Source organism: Podarcis vaucheri, assembly GCF_965113315.1.
Source record: "Podarcis vaucheri genome assembly, chromosome: Z".
In the NCBI taxonomy this organism is placed as follows: domain Eukaryota; kingdom Metazoa; phylum Chordata; class Lepidosauria; order Squamata; family Lacertidae; genus Podarcis; species Podarcis vaucheri.
Window position 1 is genome coordinate 9,402,166 of NC_138758.1, and position 22,357 is coordinate 9,424,522.

Genomic DNA, 22,357 nt, shown 5'->3' on the forward strand with positions numbered 1-22,357 from the left:
TTAGACACAGTGAGAAAACTACTATGTGCAGCAAATACTATGGCACAGCAGAGGCGGCCCTCTCAGGTGCTCCTCCTAAGCCAGGGGTCAGCAAACTTTTTCAGCAGAGGGCCCTCAGACCTTGTGGGGGGCCAGACTTTTTTTTTTTGGGGGGGGAGAACAAATTCCTGTGCTCCACAAATAACCCAGAGATGCATTTTAAATAAAAGGACACATTCTACTCCTGTAAAAACACCAGGCAGGCCCCACAAATAACCAGAGATGCATTTTAAATAAAAGGACACATTCTACTCATGTAAAAACACACTGATTCCTGGAGTGTCCACAGGCTGGATTTAGAAGGTGATTTGGCTGCATCTGGCTCCCGGGCCTTAGTTTGCCTACCCAAGCTCGTCAGCTATTCCCCACTGTTGTGTATGCCCTGCAGCCTGGCCTGAACCCCTATAAACTAGCTTGCTGAACTCAGGTTTGGTGGCGGATCCTGGTGTTGAAATGAAACACAGCTTCCTGACCAGTAAGCTTCTATAACTGGAAGAGGCAGCGGCATTTCATCCTTTGGCTCAGGCAGCAAAATGTCTTGTGCCAGCCCAACTGGCAAGAGTTGCCACATAGACCCAGCTCCAAGGGCTCCCAGGTGATGGAGATTACTTGGGTACTTTTTGGTTTTGTTTCTCTCTTTGTTTTAGACATGAAATTGCCTTAATTTCCCTGGTTTCCCTACCAAGCACTAGGCATGTGGCATGTGTTTTGGCTGGACATCTTTTGATACCTTCGCCTTGGAGGTCCCATTGGACCCTCTGCTAGCAACACAAAATAATACCAAGAGTGTGGGCAAAACATATTGCTTGGAATAAACCTGGCGCTGTATTATTTCTGATTACACATGCATATTTTTTGGGGATGTAATTGCAATCTTCTGTAAGACACTTTGTGATATAATGCTGGATAAAAGTATGCCGCATAATTAAATGCCATCAGCTATTATATCCTTCCACGCCATCTTTCTCAGGATGGGACTGGACTAGACAATTGTAGGGCCCCATCTTATTATCCACACTATTTAATATCTACATGAAATTGCTGTGGGAAGTCATCCAGAGGTTTTGATTGTCGTAAACATTCAAATGGCTCCCAGCTTGACCCCTCTTTTGTTCCTGAGCCCAAGGATTTCTTAGCACACAATCAGTTTCTGAAATCAATGTCAAACTGTATGTGCATAAATGAAGTTACAGTTAATCCAGGCAAGGACACATCTCTAGCTGGCAGTAGAAAAGCAGGTGCACCATCTTTATCCATAGTCACTCCCACTCAAGCAGTTCAGAGATCTGGAGCACTCTCGATCTGGCTCTCTGCTGGCAGGTGGCAGGTGTCACTTAAGAGACAGCAGCTCCGCGGAGCTTGTGCACTCACGATGTCCGACTCAAACACGGTAAGTTTGGCAACTAAAACTCAATAATCCAATGAAGCTCACTAGGATTTTCTTCCAGTTTGGTGGGTGGGATGGGTTTTACTAACTTGGGAGTAACTCTCACTGGGGATAATTACTTCTCTGTGGATGTACTGTATACAGGATCAAACTATTGCGGGAGCGATCGCTTTTGAGCAAACATTCATAGGATTGCACTTAGGTATGGGCTGGATGTGACCTCGCAGTTTTCTCGCAGTTTTCTCCCCGAGCATCCGCTGGCCGGCTCGGAGGAAACCTCTTGGGTACAAGCATGTTTTGCAAGCATAAAAAGCATCCAGATTTTTTGGCAGCCGCCTGCATAATCCTATGCTATGCACCTCTGGAAGCAAAGGGACGCGCTTTACTGGCCTGTCTTGTTAGTAAACTGGAGTGAGGGGCTGGCGGCGAGTGAAGTTAGTTAGCCGTCGGCTGCGCGGAAAGTGGCTACCTACACCGGGCTCTTCCTTAAGCCTCCCAGACATGCTCCAAAGCAGAGAGAGAATGAATGAACCTTATTCCACATGCGGTCTATCTTACGATATTATTTTTGTTGGTTTCTAATTAGTTTGGCTAAGTATATAAATGAGGTTATCACCTTTGTGTGTTGCGGGGGCGGGAGTTGCTTCTGCGTCTTTAACATCAAGCATCCTGGCACCGTTTAAATGAAGCAAATGTGCATTTTTATTTTCCTGGCAGGGGAATAAGGGATGATACGGAAAGCGTCGCCTCTTGTGCCGTTTCTGGGGAGGCAGATTTATGTTGGGAACAAGGCACCGGGAACGGGGCAACTTTTTCTTTTTAAGGTGACAATTCTGCGCGGAACTCAGCAGCCCTCCTAGCCGAATTAAGCGGCTCTTTGCGCGTTAAAATGCAGCGCGGAGCTCTCTGGACTTGTCGCTTTTTATGTTAAGGTGGCACAACGATGTGCTCCTTCCCCTTTAAGACTGGAGTTAGACTGCCTGTGTGTAAGAGTAAGGGAAAGAGAGCGAGCGGCGGCGTGTCTCCTCCTCTCCGAGTGACACAGCAGTTAGATATGCCCTATCAGTAACTTCAAGCCCACAAACTCCACCTCTGACTGAGGAAACTGTGGGCTGAGGGAAATGTAGTGCGCGAAATGAGACAGACAGTGAATCATTAGCAAACTGCAACGCCAGGATGAACTTGTCGGGAACCTAAGAGGCGAGGGGAAACAAGCGCCGAGAGTCCCTCTCTCTTTCCCCACCTCCCTCCCTCCCTCCTTTCTTTCTTTCTTTTTTTTTTTCTTTTCCTTTGAGCGCTGCTGGGTTTCGTCCAAAACAATCAAACTGGATGTAAAAGCTGGTGGATCACCAGTCCAAGATGCTTCTGGTTTCCCCGCGGGTAGATGCACCACGCATGGAGCCGCATATTCCAGTAAGTAGACTTCAGCTGGGCGGGCAGGAAGGAACGAAAAGTCTCGTTCTTAGCGAACGTCTCTGGGCACCAGGATCCCAAGAGAGACTCTGATGAGAGGGATTTAGTTCCTGGGATGGGGAAAGTGATCCTTTCCCACCCCCTTCCCGATCCGTGCTGAGGCTGTGCGTATAGACAACCGGGGCAGACGGCGCTTTCGCATTTTGGTGGTGACTTGGAAGCTTCCTGTATTTATTATTATTATTTATTTTATTTTATTTTATTTTTTTCCCCGTCCAGAGTGCGCTTGTACGCCTGCGTGTGTCTATGTCTGTGTGTCCGTTTCAGCGTCCTAGTGCAATTTCTCGCTATGCTGTGTTTGTGTTTTAAAATGGTGGTAGATGGAGATGATTTCTTGCCGTCGTGTGGCTCCTAGGAAAGGAAGAAAGGAGAGAGCGGGGGGGAAAGTAGGACAGGCTGGCGTGCCTGTGGAAGAAGATCGGTTTCAAGGGAGGCAGACAGAAGTGCAGCCCTTTCCTGCATGTCTGGCTGGGAAGCAGCTGCCGCTGGCAGTGGGAGAAAAAGAGGGGCGACGACGCGCTCAGCCCGCGCGCGCACAAACACACATACAGTTTTCGTCTCCCATCTGTGTGCTCGCCTGCCACAATCCCGGAATAGTTTTCTTCCTTAGGCAGACACACTGTGCTCGACCTACACATCTCCTCCTCGCCGTTCCACCCACCCGCGCCGGCGCTTGGGTCGGATGAGCAGTTTACAAACGCAGACCTCCCCGCAAATAGCCCCTGGCTCCCCGGGCACGAAGGTGCGGTGATGAATGCAAAACGATACTTTTTATTGTGATGGAGGATATATTACGGCTTCCCTTTCGACATGAAAAATGTGTCTCAGAATCAAGTCTGGAAAGGAAGTAGCCTCTGTCTGACTTTTTTTTTTAATAAAAAAAATATTATTATCCTAGATTAAATGCTGACTGCACAGAAGACTTAATAGGATTAGGAAACTGCCAGTACTCCCAGACCTCGAAGCTGCGGTGGTACCCCTGTGTAAACAGAGTCATACAGGAAGGCTTGTTTTAGCCTGATTACTGGGGTGGGGGGCTTTCCTTAAAACTTGCATCAAACAGAAAAGCATGAATGAACAAAACGTGGTGGGGAGATGTTCTCTAAAGGCGCCTCCCATGGAGCGTTGCTATATGAGATGCTCTAAAAAAACGACCTGATCGGTGGGTACCTAAAAAGGCTAGATCATCGCTGTCTCGCTTTCAAAGGTGAGAAGTGTGATAAATATATTAAAGTCAGAAGCTTCCTTACATTCCCGTTTCTCTTCTCCCTCCGCCCCCCGAAAAACAAAACAAACCATCACACTAGTTTGCGAGCTCTTTGGGGCAGGGACTCTTCCTGCGCTCCGCTGTGCTCTCAGTGTGATGCACCTTGGTAGAGTTATATTAATAAAGATGTTAAACAAACCGTCAAGTGAAGCAGCCTGCCAAAGTTACCCCGCGGGGGTAGGGGTGGGGGTTTCTGCAAAAAAATACAAAAGAATTACGTGTGACTGAAAAGCTGTCTTCCGGCATTTTAAACACTAATTAGTCCAAACTCTGACTGTGTCTTTCTTGCCTTGTGGTGAGTTCTTCCTCGTTGGGTTTTTTTTTTTAAATCCACCCATGCTGACTCACTTTTTTTTAAAAAAAAGTATTTTGATTTCTCACCCTGTGATTAAGAGGTGAGGTGGAAGGAGCCACTTTGCGGGGTAAACAAGCTGCTTGTTGTTGATTGGGCTCTCCAGCTGTCTCCCTTGTTTAACCCAGAGGAGGAGGAGGAGGCTGTTGCTGTTGCTGTTGCTGCTGCTGCTGCTGCTGCTGCTGCTATTGCTATTGCTATTGCTATGTTTGGCTGATTAATTATTAGGCTCGCTCTTCTTCCTCTATTACAGTCTTTGACCCCCCTCCCCCGCTAAATTAACTCACCACCCTAGTTGCTGGGACCCCCCCTCCTTCCCCAATAAGAGACTGCTGGGGAAATTGCGGGGGGGGATTTGTTTGGGTGGCCTTTGGCTGCTAGTTAGTCTTATATTCCCAGGCAGTACAGCATGCTTTTGTTATGGGTTTACTAAAGGGGAAGGAGAGAGGTGTGTGTGTGTGTTTTGGGGGGTGTCCTGTAACCAGGGTGACTAGGGGGAGAGTATTCCTGCTTGGAGCGGAGGGGGGTGGCAGTTCTCCTTGGAAGAAGCCCGCTTGTGCTTTCTTTTCAGAGTCCTCCTCCTTCCTGGAATAATAAATTTAAAAGCTGCTTTCTCTCTCTTTCTCCTTCTCCCTCCACAGCAGGCTGAAGCTGGGAAGGGAGGGGAGGAAGGGAGGGGAGATGGCACAACGTCTGCAAAAGATCCTGGCGTTTGTAACAGGAGATTAATAGGCTGCAGGGGCGTCTCTGTTGCCATTCTAGCACGACCAGCTCAGTGCTTCCCCTCTCTACGATTCGCAAAGGCTTGGGGTGAGAGTGTGATGGGGGCTAGTATCTTTCTTTATTCTCCCCCACCTCTGACAACTGAAAACAAGGTAAGAGTCCTACCAGCTTTGCAAAGATGGTACCCAGAGGAGCCTCCTCCCTACCCCTGCATAAGAGGTGGGGAGCATGACCTCTGACATAAACCCCAGGGTGTTCCCATATTTCCTTTGCCTATGAGATTTGCAAAGGTGGAGATTAATGATTGGACTGATAATGCTATTCTTTCGCCACCTATCTGGAAGGTGTACTCTCTGCTAAAGTTGGAGAGAGGGGACTAGGCTGCTTGCCTGCTTGTCTACTTGTAACACCACTGCTTTAATCGATTCTCTCTTCTTTTCCTGTTCTTCCCATTCCTGGCTGTTCTGGTTATGGGGTGTGAGAAACAAGAAGCCATGTTTCAACGCAGAAACCACTCTTTATACAGTGCCAACAGCATGCATGATGCTAAACATGTGTGCTGAATAAACTGGCAGGTGTCTGTCCCAAAGAGCTTACAACTGAAACTGGGAAAGGAAAGAGGTAAGGGTTATTAAGTGACCCACTGCCTCCTTTGCCCTAGAGAAGGGATGCAGCACCTGTGCTCCTCCGAATGTTGTCTGATTGCTGTCATCACTGACCATCAGCAACTCCGGCTGGAGATTGGAGGTTCTGGAGGGTCACAAGAACTGTGTCGCAAGTTCAGAGGCTCTGAGGTCAGATGTGAGAGCCTTGGCTTGGACTGCCCACAGGTGAAGCAATACAACTCTGTAGATCTGGGCAATATATTGCCCAAAGCCAGTTTGAAGTTCAGCTTGTGATATTGGTTTCATAATTTTTGACCTGGCAATATATCACGAATCATGTTTGTGTATGTGTGTGTTCCATGCAAAAATCACAATGTGGGAAAGATTAAGCCAGCCAATGCTTCTCTCAGTCCCTCCAGCCCTGTTAACTCTGCTGGCTCAGCTCTCTCTTGTCTCCTGCAGGGGGCAGCGAATCACAAAGTCAGGTGTTGGCAAAAATCACGATGCAGGAAAAACAGTGAAGGCAGCCTCCCCACAGCTCCATCCTTATTCCAGGCATTGTGATATATCAGTATATTGCAATGTTTAGCTGGTGATAAATCACAATGTTGAAAACCAGATATTTCCCAGCCCTATTCTGAACATGCTCCAAAGTGTGTTATGGGCTTCACACACTCAGGACAAAACTCTTAATGTTCTAGCCTTGGTGAGTTGATCAGATCAAACTCAATAATGAGCCTTTCTAACAGATAGTTCTTTATCTTATGGCAAGCTTCCCAAAGTTGACTGGGATTGTATAACTTATTTATTTCTGAGAGAATGGGCCAAGAAGTGACCATGTTTTATTTTTTCCTACTCTTTGCAGTACAGTGGTACCTCGGGTTAAGAACTTAATTCGTTCCAGAGGTCCGTTCTTAACCTGAAACTGTTCTTAACCTGAAGCACCACTTTAGCTAATGGGGCCTCCTGCTGCCGCCGCACCACCGGAGAAGGATTTCTATTCTCATCCTGAAGCAAAGTTCTTAACTCGAGGTAATATTTCTGGGTTAGCGGAGTCTGTAACCTGAAGCGTATGTAACCTGAAGTGTATGTAACCCGAGGTACCACTGTACTGGTGGAGGGGAGTCAGGGCTGCAGAATTTACTCACTCTAGCTAGCCTGACAAGCCTGATCACACCTTCTTGAGTTAAAAAATAAAAATAAAAATCCACCCATCAGAGAAGCTCACTCACCTGTGAACTGAAGAGAATTCCTGTGTTTCCTTTTTGTTGTTTGTTAACCTCCTTCCACATGTACTTTATACTAAGGCAATAGACAAAATATAACAAAAACTGCTTTAAAAAGTTTCAGAACAGTCGCAAATATAATAGAAGCTGAAAAACAATACCAAGCAGGACCCTAGTGGCAGAGACCTATTCATCCAACTTGGAAAGAAAGGACAAGATTTGGTACCTCCTCCTTAAATATTTCTCCTTTTGACAATAATTTGTTTTTGTATAGTTGCTTTTTAAAATGAATCTTCTCAGTAGGTTCCCTGTATAAATACAGTGGTACCTCGGGTTACATATGCTTCAGGTTACAGACTCTGCTAACCCAGAAATATTATCTTGGGTTAAGAACTTTGCTTCAGGATGAGAACAGAAATTGTGCCCCGGTGGCGCGGCGGCAGCAGGAGGCCCCATTAGCTAAAATGGTGCTTCAGGTTAAGAACATTTTCAGGTTAAGAACAGACCTCCAGAACAAATTAAGTTCTTAACCCGCGGTACCACTGTATAGGTGGTATCATCATCATCATCATCATCATCTTTTGAAATTCACCAGGCACATTTTGTACCTTACTATCAGCCACTTGTGACCAAGTGAAGATACCCAGGGGCCATGATAGCAGCTGATGTCTCCCCCATCATGGAGGCGCATGCCTGGGGATCCTTGGATCTTGACTGTTTTCACACACTAGCAATGCATCCTGTAGAATTCTGTCTACTATAGTTTATCTGTACAGTCAGAATGAAATTCCGGAACCAAAGAGTCTTATTGAAAATTAAGACTTGAGAGCCGTCTTGCTTCAAAATGGCAACTAGACATTCCGCTTTGGGTGACTGTAATTTAAGGAGCCATTTGGTGCCTAGCATACACATACACACACGCACACGCACACACACACACAGTTTCTAACACTTATTATTATCTTGTCGTCCCCCCTCCCCCCCCAGCTCAGTGCCCTGTGTGGGGGAACTGCCCGCACTGCCTTAAAACTGGGGCTGCCCTATGTCACCCTTTCACCAAACAAGATTCCCGGGTAATACATTGTGTTTCTTTCATCTTATCCACCCCTCTCCCATGCAGCATAGTTCTCTCCTAACCCCATCACCATTTTATCTCCAATCTGTGAAGAGGGTGGGCCTTCCAGATAGGGATTGGCCCAAGGCTACTTGGAGAGCTTTATGGCTGGAAAGGGAGCTCAGTCCCGGGTCTCTCCAGTTCTGGTATGTCACAATGCATTGTAAACGCCCTTCCCTCCAAAGTGTTTAGTGGTGGGGGTGGTATCTGTGGAATGAAGGCTGATCACCTAATACTGGCTTGAGATACCTCCACTCCACAGCCATATATATGGCTATGGGAGTCAGGCACCAGAAATGGCCTCATCAGCTGTTGCCTGAAAACCTAGCTTTTTCAACTAGCAAGGAGTTAAAGCAGAGTAACTTGGAGAGAGAAAAATATCATTTGACTATTATATAATTCTCTAGTGTTTCTATGTTTAGCTCTTTAATCCCTTGTTAATTCCTAATGCATGCCAATTTTTGAGGCCCCCTTGCTTGGGGGAGGAATTGGCCAGTGAGTCCTAAGGGCACTCACTCAGATGGCTTGAAACTTCGCTGGTTGAAGGAAATTTATAGGCCACTCCCTAGAATCCCGATTAAATGGGAAATCATTGTGTCCTGTAGAAGTGTTAGCTGATGTCACCAAATGAGGTATGAAGGGCTGTGCATGGTCCACGATTCTATAACACATTATGAAAAAGCACAGTTTGATACTGACCACTTAGTTGGGCATACATATAGTGTGCCTGTTGGTTTAGTGGATAATGTCTGGTATTGGGCACCAGGGTGCTAATGGCACACATAAGGAACATCTTAAAAGAGATGCCAAAAGGTCACAGAAGATGGGGACTGTGAAAGAGAAGGAGTCATATTGTCGCTGAGAGACCACCATGTTTGGCTCCTGAGTTGGTAACAAATCCTAATGGTGGTCCACCATGTCTGCCCTTTCCAGGAAAATCTTATTAAAGGTAAATTGATGCAGAATCTTGATAGATATCAGAAGCTTGTTGGAGAGTTAGTTAACCTAGGGCAGGAGCTGCCACATTTGGCAGGGATATGCGATCTGACTTGTTCACAGTATGTTCCGCCTCCCATATGGAGGCAGTTTTAAAATCATATCTGTTGTGGTCCATTGTGGGGATCAGACAGCCTTCATTTAAGCCTCTTTAAGCAAGCAACATAGAGAAGCTTGTTCTGGTGTGAAAGTTTCCCAGTCACTGCAACGATCTGCGAAACATGACTGACTGACCATGCCACAACAATTGGCACATAGTGCAACTGAAAGTGGCTTCCACAAGGCAGCCACAGTGTAGGCATGGGCCAGGTCTGCCCTACCCCCATTATATAAGGGAACAAGCACCTTCCAGTGCACTGTCCATTAACAAATGCCCCCTGAGACATTTGAGCTAACTGGAAGCCCTGATGTTCAGATTACTCCAAGACCCTGTTGATTTCTTGCAACAATCCTGGGCCAGAACCAATTGTCACCTTTCTGCTCTATCCTCTGCATGAACTCTCTGGTTAAGCTGGGACTTCACACTTAAGATTTCCGGTTTATCCAGGGGACCATGCATTGGTGACTCTGCAACTCTGCAACAGCAAAAAACGAGCATTGAAAACTGGAGGCTTCTTTTGTTGTTTGTTGTTCCTCCTATAACATGAAGCTAGCAGGAACATCCCTCCCTCCCTCCCTCCCTCTCTCTCTCTCTCTCTCTCTCTCTCTGTGTGTGTGTGTGTGTGTATGTGTGCACATGCATGCATGCAGTAAGTGTCACTAAGCATAATGTGAGCAAATACCAAATCAAGTGCAAAACACAAGCTTCCCACCTATATTTCCCACGTCCCTCCTCCTTCCGCCTCTCCCTGCCTTTGTGCTTCCCTTCTGGAGCAAGATTATTGGAAACTAAAGCTGCTGATGTGAGAGATGTGACATATGGTGTCTCCATAAGAGAGAGAGCTGAAATGGCCTTGAACCTGCCGGACTGACCAGCTGTTTATTGCCCACAAGAGCAGTTAATAAGCCCTTCCCTTAAAGAAACATCTCTCTTTCTCCCCCACCCCCCAGGTGCTCACTAGTTTGCATACTAAAGAGTGGGGTTCTCAATAGGAAGAAAAAGTAATGGTCTTGTGTACTGCTTAGCTGCTGGCATTCTTCCCTTTCCCCTGGGCACTTGTTTGCATACGGCACACCCCCAGTATGCAAGCCGCTCTCTGACTTGTATATCTTTATGATTTAAAAAAACCCAGTTGCAAACCTCTCGTTTGTGGATTTTAATGCTTGTGAGACAATTATAACTGTGAAGAAAGTATTGATTGACTAGCAAACACCTAGACTTCAGTAACTTCCACCCTACCCTTTCATGGGGATAAAATATTCCTTAAATAATATGAGCTGCGCATGAGCGCAGCTGTTCTCTTTGTCACCCTCCCCCACCCCAAAATTCTATTCCTGCCATCTCCCTTGCCCACCTTTTGTTAGATGCTGCACAGCCCAGGTTGTGTGGTGATATATAACCTGGAGCATGTAGAACTGCACCGGCACTTGTGCAAACACTTTAAGCCGCAGCATGAAGGAAGAGGCAGGCAAGAGCAGAAAGGAAGCCAAAATTCTCATAGTTTTGGCAGTGACCCCTTTCAGTGCTCCTGTATGTTGTGTGTGAGGGGAAACAATTTAAGGAAAAGATGCTTCTGGTTGGGAGGAACGGGGAGAAAAGGTGACAGGGAAATTCCACGTTAGGAAAGCATTAGCAAAGGGCGACTTTAATGTTTTCCTGCTGCTGACGTGGGTAGTGACACAGTTGTGTGGGCTGAGAAGGGAACGTCGTCGCGAAGCTTTAAAACTCAACCAGGAAGTAGTCTTGTTGCTGAGGGATGGAAAACAAATATGAACCAGCGTGTCTTCTAGGTGAGGCTTGCAGCTGCCCTCCAGTGCAGGGAAGGCTGTTTCATGTACAAGCGAAAGCAGAATTCTAATTCTCCCTTCTGTTTTATTTTTTTTTAAGCAAACCCTTCTGAATAATAAGCAACAATTTGAAAGGGGAAAGAAACTCATATTTGGCATCTTAGAAACAAAGTGTAGCAGAGTTTCCCCAATATGCCTACGGCAGAAAGAGGTAAAAATATGTGGCACCTTGGGGAGTAATGGGTTCATTGCGGCATAAACTGCCTTAAGCAACAGCCTGTTCTGTCAAAAACAAGAACGGACTCCCTATCCAACTTTCCATTGCATTCAAAAGACACTTCATTGTCTAAGAAATATGTTTAAAGAATGGAGAGTGTGGGTAGAAACAATTAATACACAATAGGCTGAACCCTGTGTTTTGGTATCTGAATCACTTTGCCTATTTTCCACCCCTTTAGACTTGCTAAAACCATGCTTTGTTTTGTAAGCTCTCTATCCACCATGAACTTGTCTTTACCAGATATTGCTGTCAGAGTTTTGTTTCAGCAACAACTGGTTATATCTAATTGCTATTCATTGGATATTTTGTGAATACAGTGGTACCTCGGGTTACAAATGCTTTAGGTTACAAACTCCGCTAACCCGGAATAGTACCTTGCCCCAGGATGAGAACAGAAATCACGCACCAGCGGCAGCGGGAGGCCCCATTAACGAAAGTGTGCCTCAGGTTAAGAACGGTTTCAGGTTAAGAACGGTTTCAATGGACCTCCGGAACGAATTAAGTTCGTAACCCGAGGTACCACTGTACTGAGAACTGGCAGCATGCAGAGGTCAGGCAAAATTCGGCCCGCTACATTTTCTTTCCATTTAAAAATGTAAACTCATATGGAGCCTCTGAAAACTCATAGAGGCACAAGAACGTCCCCTTATTTCACACCCTAGGATTATTCTCCCAGACTTTCCCTGTGCTACTGCAATATTTTTGCAGGTGTGGAGGACAATTATTATAGATCAAGGTGGGTTGGGTGATTGTGGACACTGCGGTCACAGAGGAATGCAGGAAGATTTGGCTCATGGGATTAAAATCCACTAGGATTCAGTAGGGCTTGCACAGGAGGATTTGCAGTGAAGTGTAACCATGTTAACAGAGGGGAGAAGGATTTGGTTTTTCTAACTAGGGCACCAAACTGTGTTGAGTTGGGTCTTTTTCTGATTACTCCCACTGGTCCTAAGAAGTATGCAACCAACCAGCCATGATGGTATTCAGGAAAAAGCACCCAAACAGAATTGTATTCCAAGTTAATAAACATTGCATGAACTCACAGCTCCTGGGTTGAATTGATAGTTAAGATTAAGACCTATTCAGATATTCTGCAGATATCTGAATATGTCTTAATCTCTGCAATTAAAAAAACACCCTAGTCTTATTGTTCCTCAAACAAACTAATTCAAATAAAGAAATGTTGAGGCAAGCTGAGCTATCCATGAGCAAACTTATCAAATGTGGATTCTAAAATCAAAATCTGATCTCAGATTTCCAGGTGTTGTTTTTTGTGGTGTGTGTACACAAATACCTTCTGCTTTGGATCTGTTTTTAAAGGAAATGCTGGATGCAAACTGTCTCATTGTCCTCCCTCCACTATTCAAGAGTGGCTAGCGATGCAAAAATGTGCAGGGCAAGGTGCTTGTAGGTTATGATTCATTACTAACTGGTTTGCTTATTTAAGGAAAGATTAATATTGTATATTGCTCAGTTCTTCTTATTCCTTTCTGTAGAGGGAGCAATATCCAACCACTGCTCATTAGCAAGCTCTGCTGCCCAGTTCTCTTGCATGGCCTTTAAAAGAAAAAGAAGTACAGGTATTTCAAATTGAAAGATTTGTGTGTCTACAGCTGTGTGTCAAAATATTTTATATCAATATTGATTTATTTATTTTCAAGGGGGGTTGTTATAAAGAGGGTGCTTTTATCCCCCTGAGCTCTTGGGCAATTATCTCAGTGCCATAAATGTTGATACGCACATAATGGATGTAACTAAAAAATCTCCTTATCCAAGCAGAAAATGCTGGGTGTTTGTTGGAGCAGATAGAATGCTGAGAGTGTGAATAGACAAACCCATATGTTGTTGGTGAAAGAGATAAATGATGGACGAACAAGAGTTGGTTACTATGGATCAGCAGAGTACAACCATTTCCTGTCATTCCCATCTCTTAAAAATATACCTGCTTCAATGCTATTGATGGGTAATCCAGTTGCACCAGGTGACTGCAAGCCCACACACCCTTGTTTTTCTGTTCTGTTCTTGGGACCCAGGCTGCAGGGAAGGTCTCCTGCACAATCTCAGTTTTCCATAAAGAGAATATTAGTTGCAATGGAGCATGCACAATCCTGGTAATCTTATGTCCTTGAGAATCTTAAAATATTTCAGATAATCCATCCAAATGAGGCAGGCAGCCTAGTTGTTTCTGAATGTGTGGATGGTGCTTAGCTATCCATCCACCTATTTTTCTTTTTATTTATTACCTTTAAGTCCCAGGGTGGATTGCAGCATGGAAACAACAATTTTAAAAAGCAATTTGAAACAACTTACAATCACAAAAAGTGTGAAAAGTCAGAGCCAATAGGAATGGCTTCAGCATTCTCCGCAAGCTATATAATGAAGGTGCCAGACATACCTCTGAAGAAGTGTGTATCTGAAGAAGTGTGCGTGCACACGAAAGCTCATACCAAGAACTAACTTAGTTGGTCTTTAAGGTGCTACTGGAAGGAATTTTTTTATTTAGACATACCTCTGTGAGGAGGGGGTTCCACATTTCAGGAGTCCACACCTGAGCCTCTGAGCACAGACCAAGGGGGCTGCCTCTGCCTATTTGCCCCGGGGCAAGAAAAGAGAAGAGAACAGAGCAGACATGGACCAGAAAAGTGTGAACCTTATGGGGCGTAAGGTGAGTGTGAATGAGCACTCTTAAAGACGTTTCCACTTCTTTCTCATGCAAGAGTGAAGTTTGCCAAGACCTCTTCAAGGACAGCCCCACGTTGACTACATTGCAGTAATCCAGTCTGGAAGTTGCCAGAGCATGGAGTACAGGGGCCAAGCCTGAAAAGAAAAATCACTTAAAGCAAGATATACCGGTACTGGGGTGGTGCTCTGGAATGGCAACCGTTTTATTGCTTGACCTATGGCCCTCGAGATGTTGTTTGACTCTGACTCCCATCAGCCACAGCCAAGCAGGGCCAGTGGAAGGATCAAGTTAGCCACCTGTGCTTTATTGTGATAGGAATTTCAGATTGGAGGATTCCAAAAAAGTTTGGATGGCTCCAAAACAGTTTTGGAACTTTGGAAGTTCCAAAAAAGTATTAATTTGTATGTAACAATTACTGGTTTTCACTGCTTTTTTATGACACCTAAAACAGAATGAAGGCCAGAACTATCAATTTCCTATATGGTAGTTTGGAGGTAGCTTGTGTTTTTCTTTAGGGAGAGGGAGTGGTCTTAAGGTATGTGTGTGTTTTTTCTTCTTAAGTCACTAATTTGTCTCAGATTTCAACAGTTTGCTTTTTTATGCAGGTGTGTCTGTTCTTATCTGAAGGATTTTTATCCTTCTCTTAAGCAACAATGGGGCTCCCAGAGCTGGTTGCAAATGCTGGTGATAAGATGGTCCCTGCCCTCTGGGCTTACGAACCAAAATAGAGACACACAAAAGGAAAAGGGGATTGGGAGGAAGGAGGGAGGGAGAATCAAGCTGGGGAAGCCCAGTCCTTGTAATGCCCAGCTGGAAGGAAAAGATTGGACAAGGAGGAGACACCCTGCAACCCCATCTCTGCAGCAGCCTGATGGGGATGGCCATGGAAATCAAATGAATTGGCCTGCAGTTTGGCAAGTTCTCTTGGAACAGAGCTGCATATGCTTACTGAGGTTGGGAAGAAGAAAAGGAGTCATGGAAGGCCTGATTAATCCACACTGCCTGTCTGGTCAGGCCTGCCTGCCTGATCCCTCTAGCCATGGTTAAAGGAACACCCTACTCCTGTTCTAGACTGTCCCTTAATGCCTTCACTCTAAATAGTGTGGTGCAGTGGTTACAGGGTTGGATTGTGACCTGGGAGAGACTAGGGTTCGAATCCCCACTCAGCTAGGAAGCTCACTGGGGGACCTTGGGCCAGTCACAACCACCATCTCTTTAGCCTAAACTACACCACTGGGTTGCTGTGAGGATGAAATGGGGAGGAGAACCATATGCACCACGTTGACATCCTTGCAAGTTAAAGGTGGTATAGAAATGTAATCAATCAATCAATCAATCAATCAATCAATCAATCAATCAATAGCCTGTTAGTGCTGCATGTATCATGCTTCAAGACCTACAGGCAGGCTCATGCTGGCGGGGGAGGGGGACGGCAACCGGGTACACTCAGTCTGGGCCTCGGAGGGCTAAGCTGGCCAGGGGTGGGGCACCAAGGGCCTGCTGGACTTATGCTGTCATGCCAAGAACAAGACTCTGGTCACAGGCCTCGGACATGCTCTGCACAAGCCTGTCTTTAGTTGTGCACTGGGTATTGCCAATGCAATGCACGCACAAATTAGTAGTGAATTATCCATATACAGTGGTACCTTGGGATGCAAACGGGATCTGTTCCGGAGCCCTGTTTGCATCCCGAACGGAACGCAGGACGTGTCTGCACGTGCACGGGTCATGATTCACGGCTTCCGCGCATGACGTCATTTTGACCGTCTGTGCATGCGTGAGTGGTGAAACCCGGAAGTTACGTGCTCCGTTACTTCCGGGTCGCCACAGAGCATAACCCGAAAGCGCTCAACCTGAAGCATATTTATCCCAAGGTCTGACTGTACTACTGGCGTGTCCCTTTGCTCTGGACCAGGCTACCAATTTGCATTTGTTGAACCACAGCTTGGATTTCTCCTTGCAAGATCCTCAACTTTTATGAGGCTTTTGCTTTCAGTGCTGGCCTGGCAGAGCGTGCTGGGAATGCCTGCATTTTTTAGCATGCTAGGCAGGCAGAAATGCACCACAATATCTTTTGCAACTCTGCACTGATCCCGGAGCGCGACTTTGCATTGTGCTGGTCACAGTCTGGAACTTGGGCCCCATCATCTTATCCTGTACTGACTGCCATAGGATCTTGGGACATTTGGTTGGGGCAGCAAAATGCACCAGGCCAGCCCTCCTTTGTCAAGTAATATCACAGCCACTGCTGCTGCTGAAGTAAGCATCGGAGAGCTTGACTCTGCATGCTGCTTTGATGTTCCAGTACTGTGCAACTGGATTGGCAGATCAGCATTTTTGAAGGTGTGGGGTGGGTGTGGGGAAGGCAAAACTGCTTTTCCTTCCCCTGTGGAGATTCACAGAGCTCTGGAACAAAGGCAGAAAGAGTTAGTTTACATAGTGTGCTAAGTCAAAACTAGTGCGTCCCTTTAACTAGGACTATGGGATGAAGCTCTCTCAATACTAAGCATGAGCTGTTGCCAAGGTTTGTTTGACTTCCTAATTAAGATGGCATGCTAAGCCCAACCTTGGCTTAGCTCAGCGAGGCCCCGGCAGCAAAAAGGTATGGGAGCCCATTCATTGGCACGGCCTCACTAAACTAAGATTTGTGTTGTGGTTGTGGTTGTTATCATAAACAACACTCATATACCACCTTTACCTTCCAGTGGTCTCAAGATGATGTACATGGTTCTCCTCCTCCACATTCATCCTCTCAACAAACCTGTGAGGTAAAAGATCAGGTGAGTGGCCCTGTTGCCCTTGCCATCATGGTGGCAGCACGGGCACAATTACAAGTGAAGGGTACATTTGTGACAGGATTGGCAGCACTGTGGGTGTGACAATGGGGACAGTGCATGGGGGGCTGGAGTTATGGGGCAAGGGCAGTGTCCGGGTGTTTTGCCAACAGCGACAAAATTTATTGGACCAGCCAGGCCTAAACTCAGCCTAGACCGGGGAACTGCAGCTTGCCCAAAGTCAGGAAAAAACCTCCGCTGCTGAAGAGGGTTTTGAACCAACTCTCTGGCTACTGGCCAGTCCTACTGAGGCACTTGAGCTGCTGACATGGTTGTTCTGTGGAGGGAGAGCCCTGGGGCCCTGGTGTGGTTCTCTCCCACGAGTGCATGCAATCCCTGTGATTATCTCAAAAGTGGCTTGCAGAGGTAATAATCAAATTTGCACAGCCCCAAGTCAAGCCACAGCGGTTAGGCTAGTGAAGAATGTTCTGCACGTTTACTTAACAAGCTGCCTGGGCTCTCATATTTCATCAACAAATAGGCTTCTGTCACCAATCAGTGATAAATCTGGTACTTCCGAGGGTTCATTTCAAGCCCTTGCTGTTCTCTTTGCCAGCTTGTACCATGTGAAAGGCTTGGCAGCCTTACTGATAAAATGGTATTTATCCAAACGCTTCCTTGGGCATATCCTGGAGTGTTAATGATTTGGTGATCTGATATTTCAGCAGTATGCAGAATCATAAATGGATGCTGCAATGTCAGAGGTATCTCCCTCTCCCCCTCTCCCTGGAATTTTCTTTAAACAAAAAACAAAAAACTACTTGCTGACTTTGCCTCTGCCATTCTTTGCACTCTTCTGTTTGAAAAGAGACAGCTGGAGGTTCAGTCTGTTGCAGCCATGATAGGGATTACCTCTGCAGGGGGAGGGGGCATTGAGGTGGACACAGTAGGAAAGCTATAATCACTGCTGAAGTCTAGATTTGTATGTTTTCAGAGGTGGTGGTATGCAACAGAAGTGAGCCAACGAGAGGAGAATGATTTCTTCTGGTTCTGGTTCATGGTACTTCTGTGACTCCTATGCAAGCATAATTTTAACCATGGTTTGTTTTTCCCAAACTACGGTTGAATATTATGTCTGACAACACTTGATACATGTTCTAGGCAGTTTCCCTGTCTTCCCAGCTCTCTGCTTGCAAAGCAACAAGCCACTTTTGTGGGTGTCTTCCTCTATATTAGTGGGGTAGGAGAGCTGAAAAATATGTCACATCCGGCAACCAATGTGCCCCTTTGGTTTCAGAGAGTATGTGGGTAGCAGTCTAAAAATTTTCATGGCCCTCCAGTGGCCTTGGTGGCTCATTTACCAGAAGTAATGTATTTAGCATTAACTGGAAGTGTATACTCAATTCTGACCAAACTAAGCCACCTAGAGCAAAATATAAATCCCGGGGGCTTAGTTTGGTCAAAATCAAGTACTGCATTTTTCGCTCTATAGGATGCACCTGACCATAGGACGCACCTTTTTTTAGAGGGAGAAAACACGAGAAAAAAAATTCTCCCCCTCTCTGCTCAGCGCCCCTTCAGCGAAGCGGCAGGAGAAACGGAGCCCCTTCTATTTCTCCTCCCGCTTTGCTGAAGGGGCTTTGCTGAAGCCAAGAGAGTCTTGCTCTCCTGGCTTCAGCAAAAGGAACCCGAAGCCTGCGGAGCGCAGTGGGAACTCGTGCTGCGCTCCGAAGGCTTCAGGCGGCTATCCTTGAAGCCTGGAGAGCAAGAGGGGTCGGTTCGCATCAACCCCTCTCGCTTTCCAGGCTTCAGCGAAAGCAACGCGAAGCCTCCAGAGCACGGAGGGAGCGCTCCCTCTGTGCTTCGGAGGCTTCGCATTGCTATCGCTGAAGCCAAGGAGCCTGTATTCGCTCCATAGGACGCACACACATTTCCCCTTAATTTTTGGAGGGGAAAAAGTGTGTCCTATAGAGCAAAAAATACAGTATATAGTTCCAGAGGTAACACTAAATACATTACTTCTGGTAAATGATCCATCACAGCCACTAGAGGGCCATGAGCTTTTTAGACTCATCTACCCATGTACTATCTGAAACCAAAGGGGAGCATTGGGGGGCAGCCAGGAGAGAAGAATAAACATGTGTAGAGAATAATGTGGACCACCACCTGCTTTTCAGCTAATTGCGGCAGTATGTGCCGCAGTATGGCAGTATGAGCATTGGGGGGCAGCCAGGAGAGAAGAATAAACATGTGTAGAGAATAATGTGGACACCTTCTGCTTTTCAGCACATACTGCCGCAATTAGCTGAAAAGCAGAAGGTGGTCCACATTATTCTCTACACATGTTTATTCTTCTCTCCTGGCTGCCCCCACCCTACGCAGACACACATCTTCAGAGGATAAAAATATAAGACGCTTTCTTTTAGTAAATCAGACTTATTTTCTTAAGCCTGCTGAATCAGGCCAGTGCCCCATCTACCATCTAGTCCAGCATCCTGTTCTCACAGTGGCCAACCAAATGCCTATGAGAAGCCTTGCAAGCTGGACATTAGACATGGCGCTGTTCTGGAGTATCTTCTTTTAACTGGAACTGCCAGGCAATGCCAGGAGTTCATGCATGCTTCCACTGCCCTTCTCTTACCATTTCTTGACACACACAAAATGCTCATTGTGTTCCAAGCTTAGCTTTAGCCAATCCTACCTGTTGGAGTTCACCTACCTTTATTGGAGACAATTTGTCTTACACAGACACACCCACCAAATTTGAGCAGGTAGTGCCAAATCGAACCTCATGTTACCTCTGCCCTTGATCATCCAGTTTAGCGAGTAATTATAAGGTAATGTCAGTCTATCAATAAGAATTAGCTTAATACCAACAGCTGCCAAATGAATTAGGTTGATGAGAGAGAGAGAGAGAGAGAGAGAGAGAGAGAGAAAGAGAAGACTACACCGGAACTCATAGGCTCTTACTAACTGCTTTACTTAAGCTTTTATAATGAGTAGCTAACCTGTGGCTCTATAGATGATGCTGGACTACAGCTCCCTGACCATTGGTGAAAGCTAATAGGGTTTGTAATCCCAACACCTCATAGAATCTCATGGAAGGGACCCTGAGGATCATCTAGTCCAAACCCCTGCAATGCAGGAATATGCAGCTGGATTGAACCTGCAACCTTATTGAGTGTGTGTGTGTGTGTGTGTGAGAGAGAGAGAGAGAGAGAGAGAGAGAGAGAGAGAGATCTGCCTTATTTTTCCAAACTTCGTTCTGGTGGAGGGTTTTCTAATAACTAAACATGTTACATGTTACATGTTCAAACAAAGCATGCACTTCTTGGAAATCATGTCCTCCCTTAAAGAGGGCACGTGTTGCAGTGAGACCTGGAAACCGATCCCCTGTGTTGTGGGTGAGTAAGATTGGTCAGCCACAACACCCGATTGGTAGGTCCCTCGTTGCTGGGAGTAATCTGGTCAATGGGGTGCAGTCCAAATGGATCGAGGGACCTATATATGCCCTTCCATGTGACCCAGAGCTTCCTCTTTCGGCGCATGCATTTGGAACACCCACCCTCCTCTCCCTACTTTTAGGGCATTTTGCGCTTGACCTTGCTATGCCGTTGTGTGTCGTCTGTTGTTGGGACTGGGGCACGGCAGGAATTTCCCCCACTTGGTTGATTGGCTGTTGCCATTTGGGTTTCGCCTGCCGCATAGCAAATGATCACAACTTGTAAGGTTGCGGATAGGCTCTGGTTCAAGTGATAGGGATGGGAGAACGCTCTCGCCATCCCTATGTGAAGGGTATTCCATTAAAGGAATCCAGGGACTCAAATGGTTTGGTCAGCCCCCGAGAGGGGGTTGTGCCCATGCCTGAGTCCAGGGGGACATCTGGGTGGCAGAGATAGTCTGTTCCCGATTTTTCACTTATCCAGGTGTTCACCCTTGGCTGACCTATGCTGGAACCCTGGGTCAGCGCTACCTGCATGGCAGGGAGCTAGTCAAACCAGAGTCTATGCAACCGTTCACTTTCTGTTATCAATAAAGTTGTGGCCTAAATTCTGCTAAAAACCAAAACTAAAATTTGAATCAAGTGTGAATTTATATAGGGGGGAGGTTTCTGGGTCTGACCATGCAAACATTGCAACAAATCCCGTATACTTCAGGAAAGGAGGTACTGTACATTACTATATAGTGGAATCTCGGTTGTCGAACATAATCCATTCCGGAAGACTGTTCGACTTCCGAAACGTTCTACAACCGAGGTGCAATTGCTGGTCAGCAAAATCCATTGAAAAAAAATGGAGAAATGTACCTCGGAAGCTGTCCGACTTCCAAGGCATGTTCGAAAATGGAAGCATTCACTTCCAGGTTGTCGGCGTTCAACTACATTACAATTTGTAAAAAGACAGCTGTGTAATTGTATTGCCTACTTTAAACTGACCAGTAGTGGCTCTCTGGGAATCTTTCCCCACCCTAATGTGTGTCACACCCCCAGTGTTAGAAATTAGCCAGGCACCAGGCGCATTTTGCACGTGGCTTCTGACCACTTTTGACTAAGTGAAGATGACTTGGGGCCAGGATGGCGCTTGGCATCTCCACCATCGGGATGTGCATGCCTGGGGATCCTTGGATCTGGACTGTTTTCACACACTAGTACCCCATCCTGTAGAATTCTATCAGTTATAGTTTATCTGCACAATTGGAATGAATTTCTGGAAGCAAAATGCTTTTTCTTACAGCATGTATAAAATATAGTAAAAAGAGGTCGGAATAGGTCAATATATATGTGGACTGTCCCTGGATCAAGTGACTTTTCTTCTTTAAGTTCTCAAACTTCTTAACTTAGTACAAGGTTGCCAGCTGAACTAGCCAGATGTTTAACTGGTAATCAATCACAGTCAGTCCCATCATTTGAAAAATAATACTTTGGAGCCGTCTTGCCCCCAAATGGCAACTAGACATTCCTTAACCTTAGTTTAAAGAGTCATTTGGCACCTAGTTTATATACTGTATCTGAGTTTCTAACGCTGCCCACCACTGATGTGTAATCTGTGATGTGTAATCAAGCTCACGTTGGAGGATGCTTGTCTACCATCACTCCTCTGCTCTTTGAGAATCCTTGATGGACTGCAGCCCAATGACAAAGTTTTCTCTTTATGTGAGTAAATAATTCCAGGATGTTTCTGTTGCAATAACAGGGGCCATTCACATTCAAGAAGTTACTGTGTTTTCCTCTGTGGAACTCTGAAACCAGAGAGATCAACCCTGTTAAATGTGTTTACATGATCATTATATTCCAGGTTGAACCAAAGGTGCCTGATCTTGGCAAAGGCAAGTTTGCCTGTCTGACGCTTCCCACTCATCTCAGCCTCTGATTCATCCCTTAAACATATACACAGATTAGAGGTTGAATTGAGTTCAAGCATCGTTAACTCAGGATAACTGATTGTGTAAATGGGTCCCTGGTGGCAGGAAGTGTTTATGCAACTTACATAGCTAAGTGGGCTACATTAGAATTTGGAGTGAGTGGAAGGGCACTGCTAATTTACATATTTAG

At 45.9% G+C, this 22,357-nt stretch overlaps 1 protein-coding gene across 12 annotated transcripts in view; it reads left to right on the top strand.

Moving 5' to 3' along the window:
- Positions 1-2,497: 2,497 nt before the first annotated feature.
- The window catches only part of MAMLD1 (mastermind like domain containing 1), a 119,288-nt gene continuing 99,428 nt past the window's right edge, over positions 2,498-22,357 (top strand). For 4 of the 12 annotated variants that reach the window (XM_082207194.1, XM_082207197.1, XM_082207199.1 and 1 more), the window contains exons 1-2: positions 2,498-2,839; positions 16,738-16,800. In XM_082207194.1, coding sequence (XP_082063320.1) covers positions 2,786-2,839; positions 16,738-16,800 — 117 coding nt within the window. In that variant the 5' untranslated portion in view covers positions 2,498-2,785. Of the gene's footprint in view, positions 2,840-5,219; positions 5,394-16,737; positions 16,801-22,357 lie in introns of those variants that run through there. The other 8 variants (XM_082207198.1, XM_082207205.1, XM_082207200.1 and 5 more) reach the window with 6 other exon arrangements.